This window comes from Macrobrachium nipponense, chromosome 13 (genome assembly GCF_015104395.2).
Source record: "Macrobrachium nipponense isolate FS-2020 chromosome 13, ASM1510439v2, whole genome shotgun sequence".
Classification (NCBI taxonomy): Eukaryota; Metazoa; Arthropoda; class Malacostraca; order Decapoda; family Palaemonidae; genus Macrobrachium; species Macrobrachium nipponense.
The window spans coordinates 30343382-30365358 of record NC_087206.1 but is presented as its reverse complement, the minus strand read 5'-3'; the positions used below and the strand labels follow the sequence as shown (position 1 = coordinate 30365358).

The window sequence follows — 21977 nt, the reverse complement described above, 5'->3', positions numbered from 1 at the left end:
ATATATATCTATATATATATCTATATATATATATCTATATCTATAGATATCTAATATCTCTATAATATATATCTATATATATATATATATCTATATATCTATATATATTCTATACGATATATCCTATATATATATATATATAAGTACTATATATATATCTATATATATTAGATATCTATATATATATGTATCTATATATATATATATCTTATATTTATCTACTATATATATATATATAGGATTATATAGATATATAATAGTATATATTATTATATATATATAATTATTATTATGATATTAATATATATTATATATGTTTATATTATATTATTCTATATATAGATAATATATATATATATATATATATATATAATATATAATATATATATATAATTACAGATATTGGTACATATTTTGTATTAATGTATTATATAATCTTGAATACCAAAATAAGTATTTTGGATAGTTCTTGAAATATTCACGCAAAGCTCTGAATGGAATTATTGGTGCTGGTTAACACCGCCAATAAACAACAGAAGCTGACTGAGTGTTGTAATTGTGTACTGTTTTATTAGAAGGTGAGACAACAAAAATATTTTTAATAAGTCTGTCAAATAAGTGACAAGTGGAAGGCTTTAATTCATAAGATCAATTCTGATGGACATGGGAAGAATTTTTGATGAGGTTTACAACACAAATTTGTGATACCACGATTGTTATTTGACATATCAAAGTTTGTAGGACTTTTTATAGCTTTCTTGCGCAGTGATAAATGTTTCAGAAAAGATTACGACACAGGGAGGAACTGATCTCCAGAAATGAGCAGATAGTTATAGCTGTGCCCAATCTGCCTTTGTAGCATATTTATTGACAAGGTGCTTTATGTAATTTAACAAAAACACCTCGTAGCATGTTGTCACTTCAATAATATTGGGCTTGGTGTTCTTATGGTGGCCACTTTAATCACTCCTTAAGGTAAGATGTACTCTGGAATGCCTGTGAGCTAATCTCTTGTGCATGATCCTCGTGGGAAAAGGTATTTTATTGCAAGATATTTTGGTCAGACCTGAATGCTAGGTGTTTTGTTCAGCATTATTCAGTTTACCGTTGATGAAAATACATTGTTTAAAATTGAGGCCTTCATCTGTGAGTCAATTTATGAAACTAAATTCCTGATACTACCACTGCCATTCCAGGAGGTTTTCAGACCTCATTGTGACCCGTGGTGACTCGTACGAAGCTTCTATGGTGTATCGTTGAATTGACTGGCTTTTCCTATTTTCTTTGACAAGGTGGAAACTCATTTTATAGTTAGGATTTCATCATGTGTGTGTTGTTGGACAAACAAAATGCCAGATCAAGATGAAAAGGTGTCAATAATTTTAATAGAATATTTACACTATTCGAGTGGGATCATATTTTCATCCTAAAAGCAAAAAGTGTTGGTAAATGACTGCAGTTGATCACGAACAAAGGAAGATTTTCCAGGTTGTGTAAATTATAAAATAACAAGAAACTCTTGACTTATTTCCAAGTTTTTTTTACTCTGAGACCAATGGGGGCAGGCAGCTTGATATCCTTAAGTGGTCCAGATTCGAAGAAAGCAAAGAAAAGGGCAACGAAACTAAGTAGGGTTTAATCTGAAAGACAATTGAAACCCTGATCCGTCTTACTGGTCCTGTACTGAAATAAGTTCTGAGCCTTAGCCTAGTGCAGTATTTCATACTTATCAAGAATATTTTAATAACAGTTACATGTTATTTGCCAATGTTAATTTGTGTTAATTGACGACTTGGGATATAATGAAAAAGGCCACATTAATAATTTCTATATCAAAGAATAAATGATTTGGAAATTCTTTAGAGTTTATAATCTGTATATATATAGAAATAGGTTGATTCTAGTAATTGTTTAACATAAAATTATATAAATTTGTCTGACATATCTTGTAAGTCTGCATTTTTATATACAATTACAGTATATACCAGTGTTTCTCTATTATCTGTACACTAACTTCATAATATAGAAAAGCAAGAATGATGGGAATTCTGCTTGCCTTTTCCAGAATAGGCCAACCTCTCTGCTTGGGCGGACTGATCCGCTACTTCAATGGGGAGAAAGGTTACACTGAACTTCATGGCTGGCTGTACTGTACAGGAGTGGTGATGGGATCATTGCTTTACATATTCTCTCACCATCCATTTTTCTTTGGTACTCAACACAGTGGCATGCAGATTAGAGTAGCAAGTTGCTCTATGATATACAGAAAGGTACCGGTGTTGGGAGGGAGTCATTGGTTTATCTCTTAAAGGCATGCTCTCTCTCTCTCTCTCTCTCTCTCTCTCTCTCTCTCTCTCTCTCTCTCTCTCTCTCTCTCTCTCTCTCTCTCTCTCTCTCTCTTCTGTGTGTGTGTGTGTGTGTGTTTGTGAATGTATTAACTTTCATTGTATTAGTGATCCCTATGTCTTGGATATGTCTTAATTGTTCAGCTTGCAGAAGTCTTTTACTAAACATCTTTGTGATACATTGTTTAACATTTTCTGTGTGTGGTTTGTACATGAATATAATTTTTCTTATACTGCTTGTTTCGTCCTGACTTCTGAATACAAACATTTTTATGGTTTATCCTCTTTGTAACTTAAAGCTAACCTTTTCTACATTACGGAATGGGTATGTGAATTGACAGGGCATTTATAAAAGAACTTAATCAAAAGATTGGTGCTCTCCTCACTCAGCAGAACTGATAATTCTTTGAGACACTTATCTGAGTGATTAATCTTAAAAAGTACACTAAAATTGTTTCGAAAATTTCACTCCAGGTTTAAGTAATTTAGATTGTATTATCATCTATCAGTTTGTGTATATATGTAATACTTTTTCTGTAACTGTTCTAGGAAAATATCTGTTTCTTACCTGGCATGTAATGAAAAGGAAACAACACTATTCCCTTGTCTGGTTGAACTTAAATTGATTTATCAGTTTATGGTACAGTAGATAAATCATTCCACACAGAATTCAAAAGAATATGTTATCCGGCTTTTCAACTTACTTTAGTATCGAAGTTCACAGAGATTATTTCATTATGGTTTTTAAACAGTTGATATTTTTAAGATCATAGCAAAAAAGTATGATTACAAACATTGGTTTTATACTTTCTACATGTTGCCGAAATCATAAATATTATGCGAGTTTGATACAAGTTATCCCTATAGGAACATTTCTGGTGCCGTATTTTATGGTTGTTATTGCAGACTGGTAGTGGAGAAGCACAAATAAGTTGCCATTATCTTTCATTCACTTGTAGTAAATCCTTGTTAAAAACCATGCTCATTCGTAAGTCTTTGTAGTATCTTTTTTTTCTATTTTGCCATCCTCTTCTATTTTTAACGTTTTTTATCAGATTGTTTCCCATGTACAGCAGTTCATTTTCCATCCTTTCATCCTCTTTATGTTTTTCTGCCAAAAATTTTTCTGTTGTTGCCCGTAGTTCTTCTCATGTCATAAGCACTTAAATATATTCTCATTGCTTGAATGAGATTTGCTGACACTGTAGTTAATAAATTTCTTATTTTTTATTGCATGATTGTCAAAAATGCTTGCATGGCTATTTAGATGTTAAAACTACATTATAATTAAGGTAATTTGATCATTAATAAGATAATACATCTGTAAAGTTACATTTAGTTGCTGTTACTTTTATTGCAGCATTTGTGTTATGTTTTGATGATAGAAGGCATCTTTGCTCCACCATTTCATTTTTACAGTTATTTGTTTTATAGCTTTTATACATATATGATCTTGGTCGGATGTTAATCACAGCATTACTTTAGGCATTACGATTAAGTAAAGCCGCCCTAGGAAAGACAACTGTAGGACAGATGGTTAATCTCCTATCAAACGATGTGAATCGGTTCGACACCAGCATTATCTTCTTGCACTACCTTTGGATTGGACCACTACAGGTATGGTCAGGTTGAATATACTTCTGCTTCTGGTGTGATTATATAAAACACAATGCTCCTCCACATAATTATGTTAAAATAGGATACTGCCTTAATTGTTTAGGTTTAATAAGTTCCTTGCTCTTCAGGTATATTAGGCTTAATATGTTTCCACCTCAGGGCTGTAAGGCAAAGTGTCTGGCCTCTCATGTAAAATTATGTAATAAAATAGACTGTTTTTAGATTAGATCAGGTACATTACATTGTACTGAAGGTAGCACTTTTTGTGGTAAAGAGTAAAAGATTCTGCAACTGCTGAATTTTTTTGTATGTTAAATAATAAGTGTGAGGTAAAAATACTACTACCACAAGTGCAGTTGTTTTTGCTTTGGTACACTGTAATTTATTTTCATTGTAAATTTTATTTTGCAAAAATGTGAGCATTTATTTTCATAAGGCAGTCCCCAGTTATCGATCAGGGTTCTGTTCCAACAGCTCGATGATAATTGAAAGTCGCTGATAACCATAAACCGGCGATTTATGGCGCTTATGACGCCAATAACTGGTTAATAGCACCTCTATTATTGGCGCTGATACCTGGAAATCGGCAATTTTCAGTGCTAGACAAGCTCCAGAAAACCAGATTGTCAATACGCAACCGTATCCGCCAATAACCAGCAACTGACTTTTGTTCATATGCGAACAAACCTTCGGTCTTAATAATAGGATCATTTCTTGTGGCCAGCTGGATCCGGTTAAGAAAGAGATGAAAGCAAGGAATCTTGTGATATCTGGCAACGTATACGTAGATCGGGTGAAGGATGGTCGAAGATCATTCACCTGTGATCACGCATCAGTCTTTCTTTCAACCGCCTGGGCAAGAGTCGTGTTAACCTCTCTTGGCCTTTTCCCAGTTCATTGCCCGTTTTGCTTCTGTTTAGTGTGTGTGTGTTTGGCTGGTATTATGGCTTCTTCTGCTCCTTCTCGGCGTCAGGGTATGTGCCCCGGAGTTCCAGGTTTTCCGTGTTCTCGTTTTCTGGCTTCGGCAGCGACTGACCCTCGCATCACATGCAGTAGGTGTCGTTCTAATTTTTGTACTATTACGAATCCTTCCATGGAATGCTGGGTATGGCCTAAGGAGCAGTGATGTTTTGTCTCCTGCAGTAATCAACCCTCATAGTAGCATTGTCCCTGCATTTCCTTCCTTTTCTTCCATTGATTCGTCGATGGAAGTATTGGGAGGCTGCCAGGCTAATGTTTGTAATGTAGCCCCTTCTTCCTCGGGAGTTTATTTGATTCCTGAGAAAGGTGAGGCTTTTTCATCAATCTCTTCTCTTCCAGAGTTGGAGGCATCCAAAATGGTGGCGATTTGGAAGACACTCGGGCTAGGGGGTCCCCCGTCCTTTGAGGGGTTGTTAGCGCATTTTGTGGAGGCTCACCCCCCACTCCCCAGTCTGGCCAGGCCATCCCCCCTTCCCCCATTCTCGTCTTCGTGGGTAGCAGCAGTTGGCCATCTTGTATTGCTCCGCCAGTGTCTGCTGCCGCTTTGAGTCAAAGTGACGCTGTGGCGTCAGCCACGTTGATGATGTCACAGGATCCGTCTGTGTATTCCTCCGCCAGTTGCGTCTGATTCCCCCTTGCACCGAGGGGAAGCTGTGACGTCACCACCACTTGTGACGTCACTCCCATCAATGACGTCTCGCCCAGTCGTCTCTGATCCACCTTTCTCAGCCGTGACATCATCACTGCCGCCCAGTTCGCTACATCTCCCTTCCTTGTCATCAGAGCCTTCTCTGGCACATCAGTCTGAAGTCACATGCCAGGCAGTGTTTCAGATGTTGGACTCTGTATTGGATGTGAAGTTGGCTGCCTTATCGGTTGGGAGGACTGGTAGGAAATGTGTTGCTTTGTCCCCGCCTCCTGAGAAGAGTGCGCATAAGAAACCAGTGCTGTCTTCCTCTCCCTCTTCCCCCCATCGGAGTATCAAGCGTTGGAAGGCTAAGGACTTTGCCCTTCCTTCGCCTTCGAGGGAGGAACAGCGCGGATGTGTTCCTGAGTGTGCTGATGTTTTGGGCAGTGTTAGTGGTGTGCGATCTGCAGGAGATGCTTCGTCCTCTGCTTTGAATCTTGGGCATGTTACCCCCCCACCCCCCAGTCCATGCACATTGCGAGTGTGTTGCAACCTCCCCTGCCCGTGCACGTGATGTTAGTGCTCCTTCTTCTCCAAGGCCAATTCGTCGCCGTAAGGATCTCAAGGTGCCTGTTAAGAGGTCGAAGGTAGTGAGCGCGGAGTTTGTGAAGCAGGACTGTTTGCCTGCCTCTCTCTCTGGTGCTTCCAAGAGTTCGACTCTAAGGGATTCTCCTTCGATCTCGATTGTTCGAGTTCCCCCCCATCTCACGTACGTATGTCCGCCACGCCCGTGACCATTCATGGACTTGGGAGTCATCTGTGGAGGTAAGTGATGTTCCTAGTGTTATAGTGGGTTCGTCTCGGAAGCCGACGCACGGACCCAGCCCAGACAGGTTAGTTGGGGTTTTGGGCTGTTTGGCTGCTAACCCTTCCGTTAATTTTGGTGGGGAAGGTGCCTTACAGGAGCCTACACATCCTACTCGTCGTCAGTCTCAGTTGCCAGAGCAGGAGGAGGGAGACATGCAAGAGTTTCTGTCTTCCTTTTTGGAAGTTGTTGATCTCATTCGTGGGTTTAACAATTTGGAAAGTAGGACTCAGGCTCAGTTATCTTGCACTCCTCCTTGCTTGGAAGCCATGGTGGGAGCTACTCAGGACCCCAAATCATCTCTTCAGCTTCCTTTGTCGGGGCACATTTAGTTGGTCTTACAGAAGGTTAACGCCTCTGTATCGGACCGGGATGGTTCGCTTCGCTTTAGGGGCTCTACCAAACTACTACCCCTGCCTCTCACGAGACATAGGAAGTACTATGCTACGAGCTCTGCATTTTTGTCGTCACACCATCTTAACCCAGACATCATTCACCTGAAGCTGGGATTGATCTGTCAGCATTGGAATCTACGGCGGCCTCCATGTTGCAGACGGTTTCTTGGCTGGACCTCTGGTCCGTGGTTATTGCCAAGATAGCTTCCGACAGGTCCCCGGAAGGGTTGGTGAGTGCATCCTCACTTGCCAGTCTGTTGCAGTCCGGGGGCAAGGCGTTTTCATATTTGGCTCGCCTCATTGCTAATTTATGGGCTAATCTTTTTCTGATTAGAAGGGACATGGCTTTGTCTGGGATGGAGAGATTGCTCGACACTGAGTCCTTGCTGGCATTGAGGAATGGAGATCTGTTGGAGTCCCAGTTTTTGTTTCCTCGGACAGAACTCGAGAATGCGATACTGTCGCTGGGCTGACACCAAAGACCGACTGGTGCACTAGGCCATCTCTAAGTCAGTCTCTCGTCCTCGGAGACGTCTGGCTCCTCCTCCTCCCCCTGTCCAGCAGCAGTCAAGGAGATCGTTGCCTGGTAGGCCATCGAGGACCTCGAGTTTGGCAGGGCCTTCCCGTTCGACACAGCTTAAGTCAGAAGATTATCGCCCCTTTCGCTCTCGTTCCTTTAAGCCAAGAAAAGGCCCAAGAGGCAGAGGTTAAGGGGGCCGTTGGTAGGTTAGGCGCCTCTCCCTCTCCTGCGCCATGGGTGGGGGGTGCCTGGCTGGCCATTGGGCCAAGTGGCAGAGCTATGGAGCAGAGAAGTGGGTGGTAGATGTCCTTCGGGTGGGATACCTACAGCCATTCGACTTCTCTCCTCCTCTGTCGGACAAGCCACAGCTCAGGAAGGCATATCCTCCAGATTCTCTTAAGTTCTTGGCTCTTCGGGAGGAAGTGCAGAAAATGCTGGACAAGGATGCAATAGAGAGAGGAAGTAGTGCGTCCGTCCCCGGAGTTTTACAGTCACATCTTCTTGGTGCCCAAGGCGTCGGGAGGATGGAGGCCTGTGATCGACTTGTCCACCTTAAATCACTCCATCAGGAAGACACGATTCAAGATGGAGACCCCGTGCTCGGTATTGGCAGCCATGAAGGAAGGCGACTTCATGCTGTCAATATACTTAAGGGATGCATACTTCCAAATCCCTGTTCTTCCCACGTCCAGGAAGTTCCTTCGCTTCTCTCTTGCGGACAAGGTCTTCGAGTTCAGTCTTGTGCTTCGGGCTGATGACAGCCCCTCAAGTGTTCACAAGGGTCTTCTCTCTCGTGTCAAGTTGGGCCCATGCTCAGGGGATCCGTTTGCTGAGGTACCTCAACGATTGGTTAGTCGTGGCAGTTTCCAGGGAGAAGCTGCTGCAGGACAGGGATCGTCTACTTCTGTTCTGTCTGGACCTGGGCATATTAGTCAACCAGGAAAAGTCGAACCTCGTATCACTCGAAGGATTCCCTACCTGGGCATGGTCATCGATACGACAGTGGCAAAAGTTTTCCAGTTGGATCAGAGATTGGAGAAGTTGCGGGCTGTGGCACGCAACTTCCTGTCAGTCACATCAGTCAGCTCATCAGTGGCAGGTTCTTCTGGGAGTGTTGTCTTCCCTGGAGAAGCTGGTCCCTCATGGGCATCTTCATCTTCAGTCTCTGCAATGGAGACTGGGAGAATTCTGGTCTCTGGCGGGAGAGACTCCCCTTTTAATGGTTCCTCTGTCTCTGGAAGTGAGAGAAGACCTTCGTTGGTGGTTGGACGACCAGAATCTGTTGAAGGTTGTTCCTCTGCGTTCTCTTCCACGGGACTTCCCTCTGTTCTCGGATGCCTCCCTCGCAGGTCGGGGCGCTCATTTAGGCGGCCTCATCACTTCAGGTGTTTGGAGTTTGGAGGACAAGCAGCAACATATCAACGTCTTGGAGTTGAAGGATGCTTTCCTGGGTCTGAAGGAGTTTCGGGGGAAGGTAGAGGGTCATTCTGTCGTTCTCATGTCGGACAACACCACGGTGGTAGCCTATGTGAACAAACAGGGAGGCCTGGTTTCACGTCAACTTCACGCCTTGACCGTTGAGCTTCACTGGGCGGTCACCAATTCAATAGAGCTCTCAGCCAGGTATATCCCAGGGAAACAGAACGTGGTCACTGACAAACTCAGTCGCCAGGATCAGATCCTAGGCACAGAGTGGTCCCTTCATCAAGTGGTGGCAAACAAGCTTTTCCAGATTTGGGGGAGATCCATGTTGGACCTTTTTGCGACACGCTTCAACAGGAAGCTGGAGGTGTTCTGTTCAGTGGTTCCAGATCCTTTAGCATTGGCAGAGGACGCATTCCAACATCCTTGGGACAACCTGGAGGTGTATGCCTTTCCTCTGTTTTGTTTGATTCGTCAGGTTCTGAACAGGTTAATGAGTTCACTGGGTCTGAGGAGGACTTTGGTAGCCCCTCTGTGGCCCCAGGCGGAATGTTTCCAGATCTGCTGTCGTTGTTGTCAGAGGTTCCAAGGGAGATTCCCACTTGGCGACATCTGTGTCAGCCCCATGCGGAAAGGTTCCACCAGTCAGTAGAATCCCTGTCTCTTCACGGTTGGAGGCTATCAAGTATCTCCTCTGAGTGAGAGGCTTTTCTCAAAGAACAGCTGGGCACATGTCCAGCAGTCTTAGAAAGTCAACCTCCGCGGTTTACCAAGGTAAATGGGCGATCTACTGTGATTGGTGTCGTAAACAGAGTTTTTCTCCACTCGCGACCTCTGTTCAGCAAATAGCAGACTTTTTAACCTTCCTCAAAGATGAGTAACATTTGTCCGTTTCTACCATTAGAGGCTGCAGGGCGGCCTTGAGTTTGGTGTTATGCCTTAAGGGTATCGACATCTCCTCTTCCTGGGAACTTTCCCTGCTAGTTAAAGGGTTTGAGCAGTCAAGTTCTCCTAAGAGAGATCAAGCCTCCAACATGGGATGTTTCCTTGGTTCATAAGAGCTTCATTAAGAGTCCATATGAGCACTTGCGTCACTCATCTGACAGGAACCTGACGCTCAAGACAGTTTTCCTTCTGGCTTTGGCATCTTCCAAGAGGGTAGGAGAGCTCCACAGTCTGAGCTATGAGGTGAAGCACACCAGGGGTTGGGGGTCGATGTCCTTCGAATTTGTCCCGGAATTCGTGGCCAAGACCCAAAATCCCTCTGTGCACGATGACAGGTTCACTTCGTTTTCCATTTGATCACTGACTGACTTTGTGGGTAGTGATGCTCAAGAGCTTTAGTTGTGCCCTGTCCAGGCCCTGCGTTGCTATCTTAAAAGGGCTCGGCACCTTAGACCAGGCTGCCTCAGACTTTTTGTTAGCACAGGCCGTACAAAGAAAGAGGTGTCTAAGAATACTATCTCTTTTTGGATACGGGAAGCCATCAGACAGGCATACTTGTCTCTTGATGATTCTACCACCTAGTCTGTGCAGGCTAGAGCGCATTACATTAGAGGTATTGGCCCCTCTCTGGCTTTCAAAAAGAACTTGGCTGTACTTAGAGTGCTTAGCACTGGTACTTGGGTACGCCAGTCCACGTTCACCTCCTTCTATCTTAAGGATGTTGCCCACAGATCTGCGGACACATTTTCCCTGGATCCTGTGGTGGCTGCCCAACAGGTTGTGTAACTCATGGTTGCCCTTAACAGGGCACCTTTGTATCTTACCCAAGATGATTGTGTGGGTGAGAGAATGAGTGAGTTGGCTGGTCTCCTCCTTTCTCTTGTACCTTTCCTTCTTCCTTCGGGCGGTTTAAGGAATAGACACGTCATTCGCTGGACTGGTCTGATACAGGTGAGTAAGGTAGTCATACTGATAGTGTGGTCGTGCAATATACAAATATCTTACCCGCTATTTGGTAGCATATGCTCCACTCCTTGGCAAGGAAGGGTTGGGAGTAATACAAACCCTGGTGTCTTGTTTGTTATTGGACAGTCAAAGTTTCTCTTTGGTCCCCCCATACAATGGTTATCCCATATATCATTGTACGTCACTCAGTGTCTGAGTAGTTAGATATCAATTTATCTAGCTTCTCAACGGGCTTCATTCCCTCTCCAAAAACCATTCCTTTTTAGAGCTGGACTGGTGGGTAGTTCCTAAGCTGGTCTAGGATGTCTTATACCTCCCTCCAAGTCTATCCTATTGTTAAGACTGAAGGCTTGTTCGCGTATGAACAAATGACAAATTTTCTGAGACAATTTGTATTTTTCATAGCTACAAACCTGAGGTCTTAACATTATACTGCCCGCCTCTAGCTGCCCCTCTGTGTGTTACGACATTCTGAGTTGGGAAAGACTGATGTGCGATCATAGGTGAATGGTCTTCGACCATCCTTCACCCGATCTACGCATGCGTTGCCAGATATCACAAGATTCCTTGCTTTCATCTGTTTTTTAACTGGATCCAGCTAGGCGCTAGAAAATATCCTATTTTTAAGACCTCAGGTTTGTAGCTATGAAAAATACAAATTGTCTCAAAAAATTTGTCATATTTGTAATGTAAGGCAGTCCCTGGGGTTCTGTTCCTGGGGGTGTGACGATAAGTCAAAACCGCCATTAACTGAAGTTTGGTGGTTTATGGTGTCATAAAAGTGCTTATGGCGTCGATAACCGGTTATTGGCACCATATGGTGGCGATAACCGGAACTCGGCCCATTATGGCGCCAGAAATCGAGTCCGCCGATAACAGGGGACTGCCTGTATAGACATTCAGGTAAAAGGCCATGCAACTCTCATAATCTATACCTGCTTTGACAGATAATGATCCTAATTCTATCATTCTGATTTTATTAGAAATGCTAGAGGATGTTAAAGATTATGAAACAATACAGCTAAAAGGCTTTGGTGATAGCCTTGTTATTCTGGTGGGATTCCATTTGTTGGTGCTTCATTGCTGTAGTGAAGAAGTACCTAGAAGAGAAGGCTGCCATTTAAGGTCTTTATCATCACTGTCAGTGATCCCAGCCATCCCCAGTCTCTTAAATTAGCCAACAAGTGTGGAAGTGACATTAGATCACTGTTGCAGATACGTGATCAAGGTTTCATTTACTGCATGAAAGTGACTTCCCACCTCATCTTTAGGAAGATTTGTGCTTGACTCAATGATAGTCCTGACTACATCATCTTGGGATGCATAAGAGGTACACAGTTTCAGATGCTTTTTTTTTTTTTTTTTTTTTTTTTTTTTTTTTTTTTTTTTTTTTTTGCAATGGCTCTAGGGGCCATAAAGGCTGAGACAGTCAATATATTGTGGAAGGTTTTAATGGCTTCCCACTACTTATCCAAAAGTCAGAAATATTCAGAAAATTGTTGGGGAAGTTGTAGGGGAAAACTTCACTGACATAGTGGACAATGCCCAGTAACACACACACAAGTATACTTAGAGAAGCCCTGAAGAACAAAGAACTCAAGGTTGTGCTGTAATCATGTAGTATAGAGAAAGATGATAATGATACAGAAGGGATTTAATCAGTCCTCAGCCATGAACCTCCACATTTTCTGACAGTATCACTGTACTCCAAGCTTTCAGCAAAGACAAATCCTCTTTGCATCCTGTTAATCTGATGCATCACCACTTATGGTTCCACAAACCTCGTTGTTTGACCACGTAAGTGATGTTACGTGGATAGAATTATGTGGACATTAGTTTATTGAAAACTTTATCTAATCTTTTCTTGAATTGGCTGGTAGTGGTACTATTCACAAGCTTATCAAGAGAGGAGTTTACAGTAGTGGCTTGTGTTGAACCTTTGCAGTTCCAGTTTCCTTCCATTGGATCTAGTTTGGCCACTACCTAAGGTAAATAGATTCATGTAACAGTGTGATTATCTTGAATGTTTTTATTAACAGAGAGTACGTATAAACTAAAGTCTTGTGAACCATCTTTGCTATCCAAAGGCTCTGATTGCTCTTGCCAGTATTCTTAATCTTTTCATGTTTTCCCTTTGGAATGGTGACTAGAATTGAACTTCTATTAGGAAATTGATTTTTAATGTACCTTAGTATTTTCTGGATTCTCTTATGTCTGTATGTTGCTTAGAAGGCTGTCAGTCAAGAATGATAAAGACTGCTAAATTTTTCTTATGACAGCTCTTTTATCTCCTTGCAAAGTAGGTCTTACCCGACATTCTTGTTTCTATTATGTATGTGCATTTTTTTGCATTTATTGAAGTTAAATATTTGTCATTTACAAATGTGGGACTTTTTTATTATTAAATGTTAAGCCACAAATATTGTTTTTGAATTCACTATACCATGGGAATAACGTACACTCAAGGGGATATGAAAAATCTTACTTGTATAAGCCACAAAAATTCATGATTAGCCAAATGTTGCTAATTTACAACTGTCATCATGGTGATGGGTGAATATAATTTCTAAACCGAACCTGACTTCAATAGACTAATATACAGCAGAGTTGATGTCAACTTGCATCTCTCTTGATAGCCAGGTGGTCAGAGTTATTGCCCATCATCTCTAAGCTAGACCATGGTTAAAATCCTGACTGGCGCAGGAACCCTTATCATTATTATTATAATTTCCCTTGGGCTTGAGTTATTCCCAAGATATAGTGAATTTTATATTAAACAATTTTTTTGGCATAAAATTTGTGACTGTAAGTTACGTGGCATTTGCTTTAGTACTGTCCAGTCACCTATTTTATCCAGGTCTTCTTGTTTTGGTTTTATTTTTGCATTGTTATTAACACTGGCACCTATTTTTGTGTCATCAGAAAACTTGCTTATTTTGTTAGTCATCCTGAGTCCAAGTCATTTATGTAGAGAATGGAGAGCATAGAACCAAGGAGTGGATCCTTGTGACTATATGAAAAGAGGATTCTCCTCTTCATAACAACTCTATGCTTTGTTACTTAGCAAAATTTCTAATCAGTCTCTGGCTTCATCTATGATAGCTAGATTCCTTACTTTTACCTTTGTTCTTTTGTGTGTACTCCCTCCTGTAAAATTCCTTCAAGAAACCAAGGCTGAATATAACTCTTGCTCAACTTTTATCATAAGTGCTCAACAATTCATAGAAGTTTTAAAAGTTTGGTTAAGTATTCTTCCATGCAGTATCCATCAGTGTCGTCATCGAAGAAGGTTGTCAAGATAGAAAGAACAGGCTTATTCATTAGAATTACACGTATTATGTAATTTATGTAATAATTCAGTAATTACCATTTCTTTCTGATAATTAAGATTCATAAGCTTTACCACATGGTAAGTCTTGACCACAAGACATTATTGTTTCATTGTTGTTGATACCTTCAGTACAACTTACAAAATGCAGGTCATGATGGCTGCAACAGAACTGAAAGTATACAAATATTTTTTGTCATTTGTACTCTTTAGACAGTACATTATAAGAATAATTGTATTTATATACATTTACAGGATTTGTCTTACTCCATAGGTAATCTAGCGATTATTCATAGTAGTACTTGTTGTCACTAAGATGATGCCTTTACTTTTTATACAGACTGTAAGGTCATACCTTATACTACACTGTACATGTTATGCCATTTTATTTATTGGATCTGGCTTGTCATGATTTTATACTGAGAGGAAGATCTTGGAAGCAAACCCCCTGGGAAGTCAAGGCCTACCCTTATAATATTGAGATTGAATATTGTATGGTTGGGTAGATTATTTAGCTAACAATTTATATATCAAGACTTGTTACTACAGTTTGTATTCACGCAACTTTTTATTTACAGACTCTGATTGTCCTCGGTATTTTATGGAATGAAATAGGACCCTCCTGTTTAGCTGGAATAATGCTTTTGATACTTTTTGTTCCTCTTCAAAGTAAGTACTGTACATTGCATCTTTTGTTGCCTTAGCATAATTATATTCCATTTTATTTTGGTTACAGTATTTATTTTTGCATGGATAGCATTAAGTTTTTTCATTATGTTGATGAAAGTAGTTATATTTACACTTGTATTCAGAGGAAAGTAATGTGACTAATAGAATCATCAGTCCTAAAAACAACTTTCTTACAGGCAGTTTTGTGACCCTTTGTATGACTGGGTTTTTGCAGCTTCATTAAGCTGGGCCAATTGCATGGGGCTGCCGTTCTCATTCTTACTGCTGGTTCCTCTCCGGACCCTTGTTATGAGAACATTTCCTTGTTCTAATATGTGCTGCTTGTTCAGATGCTGAACCATTTAGATATACAGTGCTTCCCCCCGTATTCGCAGGGGATGCATACCAGAACCCATTCTAAAAATGTTTTTAACTACCTATCTTGAATGTTTAAACACCAAAGTATCCCTGAAAATACCATCCTACATCAATTATACATTAAAATATCATCCTGTTATGGTACATATTTATCTTTTGAAATATTATTGATACTATTTCAAAGTAAATCGTACATTTTATGGTTAGAAATATGTACGTACTACAGTGGTCCCCCCGTATTCGCGGGGGATGCGTACCAGACCCCCCCGCGAATAGTTAGAATCCGCGAATGTTTGGAACCCCTATAAAAACGCTAAAAACAGCCTATTTTGTTAGTTAAAACTTAAGAAAAGCCACTAAAAATTATCATACTTGGTTTTTATAATAGTTTTATCACAAAAAGTGCATTTTATGATGAAATTGATAACAAAAACCAGGAATTTGTGGATATTTCTCATAGAAAAATACCGCGAATGCGCAAATATTCCGCGAATAATGCAGGGAAAGGTTCCCGAGAGAAATCCGTGAATGTGTGAGTCCGCGAATCCGGAGAACGTGAATACGGGGGGTCCACTGTATATGACTTGGGTACGTAACGTATGTGAAAATAATCCAGTCCCCCCATAAGTATTCAGTCATGCACGTTTTCTTTCATGCAGTTACTGTTTAAGTCATCTAGTTTTCTATTTACAAGGGAAACAATTGTATGTAAAATCACGAGAGAGAGAGAGAGAGAGAGAGAGAGAGAGAGAGAGAGAGACCTTACATCTTGTTCGGGTTGCCCCAGGTCCCTCAGTGTGAGGCACCTCTAATGTCTACCAGAGAATTGTTAATGCATCTTTCGGGATATTTTGCATCTTCCAAATCTTGGATGGTGTGGGATGCAGCTTAGATATTTGTCGAGCTTATTCTTAAACACATCTATGCTCACTCCTGATATATTCCTCAGATGAGCTGGCAATGCATTGAATAGACGCTGCATATCGATGCTGGTTGCGTAGTGGATTAATGTCCTGTGTGCTTTCCTATTTTTCCTGGTATAGTTTTGGGCACTATTAATCTACCTCTGCTTGCTCTTCTTTCTGATATTTTTAGTTCCATGATATTTTCTGCTATTCCGTTCTATCTGTTTCCATGCCTGAATTATCATGTAGCGTTCTCTTCTCCTTTCTAGACTATATAATTTTAAGAATTGTAGTCTTTCCCAGTAGTCTAAGTCCTTAACTTCTTCTATTCTAGCTGTAAAGGACCTTTGTACACTCTCTATTTGTGCAATATCCTTTTTGATAGTGTGGGTACCATATCATATTGCAATATTCAAAGTGGACTACGAACATATGTTTTATAAAGCATATCATGTGTTTTTTCAGCTTTTCTTGTTTTGAAGTGCCTTAACAACATTCCCATTTTTTTGCTTTTTTACATTTTGCCAACAGAGTTGCTATTTGATCATTGCATAACATGTTCCTATTCAACATCACACCAAGGTCTTAAACTGCTTCCTTATTAGTGATTGTCTCATTATTAGGTCCCCTATATGCATATAGATTTCCTTCTTTATCTCCATAAATTCAAATTTATCAGAGTTAAATACCATCCTATTTACCTCTGCCCATTCATATACTTTGTTAACGTCTCTTTGTAGCGAGTTCCTATCTTCATCACAAGTAATTTTTCTACTTATTCTTGTGTCAATGGCAAAACTACTCACTATTGAGTCCTTAACATTACTGTCTATGTCTGCAATCATAATAACAAACGGCAATGCAGCTAACACCGTACCTTGTGGCACACCGGATATTACCTTAGCTTCATCCGATTTCTCATTGTTTGCAATAACTATCTGTTTTCTGTTTTGTAAAAATTTGGTTATCCGTCTTCCTACTTTGTCCACTATATTATGTTTTCTAATTTTCTTTGCTAATAAATTATGGTCTACCTTGTCAAAAGCTTTTGCAAAGTCTAGATAAACCACATCTGTTTCATTTTCCGCTTTTCATATTTTTGAATATGTTTTCACGGTGGACTAACAGTTGGGTTTGTGTACTTTTTCCGGGTACGAAACCATGTTGTCCTTTATTAAACAAATAATTTTTTATTAAATGTTTCACAATATTTTTCTTCATTACCCTTTCATACACTTTTATAATATGTGATGTTAGACTCACAGGCCTATGATTACTTGCCTCTAGTCTTGATCCACTTTTGAAAGTAGGGAGAAATGTATGCTAATTTATGCTCATCATAAATCTTGCCTGTATCTACACTTTGCCTTAATAATATTGCAAGCGGCTTTGCGGTAGAATGAACTACTTTCTTTAACAAAATAGCAGGAATTCCATCTGGCCCTGCAGCAGCTCCATTTTTAATTTCATTAATAGCCTGCACAATATCAGCTTCATTAATATCTATGTCAGCTAAATATTCACTATTTTCATCCCTTACTTCTATATCATTATCTTCATTATCTATTTCTAGGGGTGAATTCTCTCTTATATCGTTCTGCCAGTATGTTGCAAATTTCCTTCATTTCGTTAATCTCCCTTCAATTCTCAGAGGACCTATTTCTATTCTTCTTTTTATTCATCTTCTTCGCATATGAGTATAATAGTTTGGGGTTTTGCTTGATATTTAATAGGGTTTTTTCTTCCAAGTCCCGTTTTTTCATTTCTTTTGATTGTATAATCTTTTGTTCTGGCATTTTCTACTCTTACTTTTTAGTTCTATAACTTTCCATGCATTTTTTCTTTTGCAAGACCTTTTTCCATTTTCTGATTTTCTGGAACAAGATCCTTCTGTCTCTTAGTATGCATGACTGATGTCTTACTTTCTCTTCAGGTATATATGTATTTTTCCACTATATTTTCTCTAATATTTTATATAATATATCCATATTTACCTGTATACCATCACTTACGATTATGTTATCCCAATCTTTGTTTAGTTCATTTATTTCAGACCATTTTATATTCTTATGGGAGAAATTGTATTTTCCATATCCTTCCCACTTTTTCATCTCTTGCTTATCTCTGTTTTTACTTGCTTTGGAATGGAATGTTAATTCTATGACATTATGGTCTGAAATACTCGCATTTTATAAAAACTATTTCTTGAACATAATTCACCTCGTTCAACAGTACTAGGTCTAAAGTATTTTCCTTTCTTGTTGGCAGGTGATTTATTTGTTGAATGTTGTATTCTAGGAGCATATCTAATAGCTTTTCGAATTGCCTCTTATCTTCTGCACTACTCTTACTCTCTTTTATTATTAAAATGTATACTTGGGAGAAACCATTCACAGCTCTTATAGAAAAAGCACGCAAGTAAGTGCTGGTTTAGAGCTGTTTTCAGTTATAGTAATTTCTGAAAGGATGCCTTTTACTTTGTTGTTTCAAAAATGTTCTTAACATTCATGGGTGGAATATTCTTGGCTATGGGTAGATGTGCTGAAGATTTTATGATACTGTAATGACCTCTTCTAGTTTCCTTTTGTAATTTTTACCAAGATATGTATTTCTGTACTCATCAGTTTTAAGTAAATTCTCTCCACCATTTCAGGTCAGAAATTGATGTTGTCATGAAAACAAATTATTACCGTGCTGTGAACATGTCTCTCTTCTTTACATCTTCGAAAGTCATTGTGTTCTTGGCATTACTGACATATGTTCTTACTGGAAATATCCTTACAGCAGAAAAGGTGAGATACAAGTGGTCATAGCATTTGTGATTCATTGAAGGTAGTCTATAAATAAACATTGTATACTCTTTCTTACGTAGAGGAAATTACCTCTTTCAATATTAAATTGTTGCATCTGCACTTGGAAAAGATGGCTTTTTGAAAAAAATGGTGAATTACGTATAGTATACGCATTTCTTCCACAAATTAAAAATATTATGTAACAGAACAAGGTTATGTAAACTTTAGTCACATTTTTTTCCACATTGAATTTGAGTATTTTCGCATTTATGGATGCTTACGCTGAGAGGTTTATAACTCTTGCACCCATTTCCAATTATGAAGATTATAAACTTGGGGTGACCCACTAACTTTTATATTTAGAGATATTCTGTGATATGCCCATTGTTAAGGGGGAGCCAGGCGATTGATTTGTAATTTTAATATTTTAAAACTTGTAGTTGTATTTTCTCTTCTTGTAGGTTTTTGTGACAAGTTCACTGATTAACAATGTGAGGCTTGTAATGACACTGTTCTTCCCATTTGGTATTGCTATGGGATCTGAAACTCTCATATCATGCCAAAGGCTTCAGGTGAGTTCTTTAGCATGTTCAATTACAGTGTTGATGTTCATTTATTTAAAAAATCATTTTTTACAGAACTCTTTGAATACGGTAGATAGATGCATTTGTAGTCATGCCTTGTAAGATTCTCCATGCCTGTATCTCTGCTACATAGTAAGATAGAGGCTGTATACATGGGTCAAAAGTTTTTGCTTTGTTTACTATTGGGATACGTATGATTACCGTTAGTATTCCAGTACTCTTTCCTCACTTCAACAGGGCTTTAGTACAGGCAGTCCCTGGTTATCGGCGGGGTTTCCGTTCCTGGGGGTGTGCTGATAAGCGAAATTCGCCATTAACCAAAACTCAGTGATTTATGGCACCATAATGGGGCTTATGGCACTAATAACTGGTTATTGGCACCATAAACACCTTTATGGCACACCATAAGAACCTTTATGGCACCATAAGGTGCCTTATGGCGCCGATAACTGGAACTCGTCCCATTACAATGTCATAAATTGCTGATCTTATGGCACTAGACAAGCACCATAAAACCGGATCGCTGATAACCGAGTATGCCGATAACCAAACCTGTAGTATTTACAGGTTCTGTTTTTCTCATATCTTTCACAACAGTACCAGCATCTCACCAAGCTAGCAGTGATACTTACATATTTGTAAATTATGTTAGTTCCTAATACAGGTGCGACTAGAAAATGCTGTATATTGCAGGTTACCTTTCACGCAGAAAAATTAAAAGGTTGCCATAACTGGAATTTTAGCTAAATGTATTTTGCAGTTTGCAGAAATTGTTGTCTAAAGTCAATCACACTTGTGGGTAGCTTGACTTGAAAGATGTTTTTATGCAATGTTTCATATTAAACGGGAACGTAAGAAAATATGGTAATGTTAATATAAAATATTCAAGATTCTTGTTCAAATTTAGGTGTATTAAGAACTCAAGCCAGTTTTGTTGAGATAAAGATGTAACATGTTAAACTAGGTACAGTATAGTGACAGCATGTTTCTTCCTATACCAACAGGATTTCTTAGAAATGGAGGAATTAGAAGAAACTAATAGAGTCCAAAAATCTAATCTCCGACCGAAGCTAAAGGTAACATATTTATAGGTATTCATGTATATACATTACATAGATTAATTTAATGCTAATGAAATGATGATGTAGAATTAAGAGAGAGCTTCCATCAAGAAAAAGCATAATTAGTAATAAAAAATTCTTACTGTTATAGTATATTTGTTCATGTTTGCTTTTTTCCAAAAATCACTTTTCATGAATGTTATTCAATGGAACTGAAATTTTTTTCAGGACTGTGGTGTGACTGTGTCAGGACTAACTGCCAAATGGAGTGAAGCAACTGAAGAAAATACTCTGACCAATGTAACATGTTCCGTGAAAGCAGGAGAACTCTTAGCTGTTATTGGACCTGTTGGTTCCGGAAAGGTTAGTCGTATTCATTTTCAACTATTCAATCCATTATGTAACGTTGAGAAAATTTTAACACCCCCTGCTTATGTACTTCAAGATAATAATTACTGTAAATGGTTTAAGTGCTAATAGTCATATCTAGAAATTTTTATTTGAGTAGTTTCTTATTTAGTCTCCAAAGATTTTTTATTTTTTAAAATTTAATAGTTTTTCTATTGTCAATATTTTGTTCTTACATGTTAGCAAACCTCTTAAGGAAATTTAGGGGAAGATAAACTATTTAGTATTATGTGATGTTTTTGTTTGTAAGGTAGAGTGATTGAGTTATATGATCGCTTACCTGCTTCTTTCTTCTAGATGATTTGTTCTGCAGTCTAGTTTTATGTTAACTTTATGCTTCTTCTTAATGTTAGTTCTAGATTAGTAATCTTACTAGGCTAAGTCTTAGTCTCTCAGGAAAAGTTTAAATGAGACGAACGGCAGTTTCTTTCTTTACTGTGCAAAGAATTAGAGTTACAAGTACAACTACAAACTTATAAATCTGTTGTTGGACCCTGGCAATATTTCTGCTTCTGTACTCAACGACGGCTGCCAGTCCTCTCTGGCTTCTTCTGTTGGTCTCAAATTGAGCCACCCTCAGTTCGAATTTGGCACCACCTCCTTAGGCGGCGCAGGATCTGGTTCTCCGGCCAACTGGATTCTTGATTCGTGGAGTGGTCTTTCCTTATCTTGTACCCATCCCCTTTTAGGTGGGGTTAACATGTTAATTCCTCCTTTTCCAGGCGGAGTCAATAATTTAACATGTTAATACCTCCTCCTGGAGGCGGAGCTCCATCATCGAATAAAGCTGAGTAAGTTTGGTGCAAGGTCACAGGTCAAAGATTTTATGATGGTCTTAAGATTTTAATTGCGATGGTGTTATGGTTCAACTTCCTGTGACTAAGGTTTTGTTGATCAAATTCTAGCTCACGCACCAAACTCAATTCTCTCTCTCTCTCTTCCTCTTTCTCTTTCTCTTTATTTTCACTGTACTTATTCTGATTATTTTCTCTCCTTCTGTTTCTCTTTCTTATTATTTTCACTGTAACTTTGATTATTCTCTCTCTCTCTCTCTCATTCTCTCTCTCGTCTCTCTCTCTCTCTCTCTCTCTCGCTCTCTCTCTCTCTCTTCATCTCTCTCTCTCTCTTTCTCTCTCTCTCTCTCTCTCTCTGGGTGAGAAAAGATTGT

General features: G+C 39.3%; 1 protein-coding gene across 1 annotated transcript in view; it reads left to right on the top strand.

Moving 5' to 3' along the window:
- Positions 1 to 21977, top strand: part of LOC135225285 (ATP-binding cassette sub-family C member 4-like) — a 283886-nt gene that overhangs the window by 121320 nt on the left and 140589 nt on the right. Inside the window, exons 4-11 of the mRNA XM_064264615.1 lie at positions 2066 to 2270; positions 3831 to 3962; positions 14591 to 14685; positions 18278 to 18382; positions 18618 to 18756; positions 19218 to 19328; positions 20345 to 20416; positions 20630 to 20764. Of these exons, the coding sequence (XP_064120685.1) occupies positions 2066 to 2270; positions 3831 to 3962; positions 14591 to 14685; positions 18278 to 18382; positions 18618 to 18756; positions 19218 to 19328; positions 20345 to 20416; positions 20630 to 20764 (994 nt within the window). The remainder of the gene's footprint in view (positions 1 to 2065; positions 2271 to 3830; positions 3963 to 14590; positions 14686 to 18277; positions 18383 to 18617; positions 18757 to 19217; positions 19329 to 20344; positions 20417 to 20629; positions 20765 to 21977) is intronic.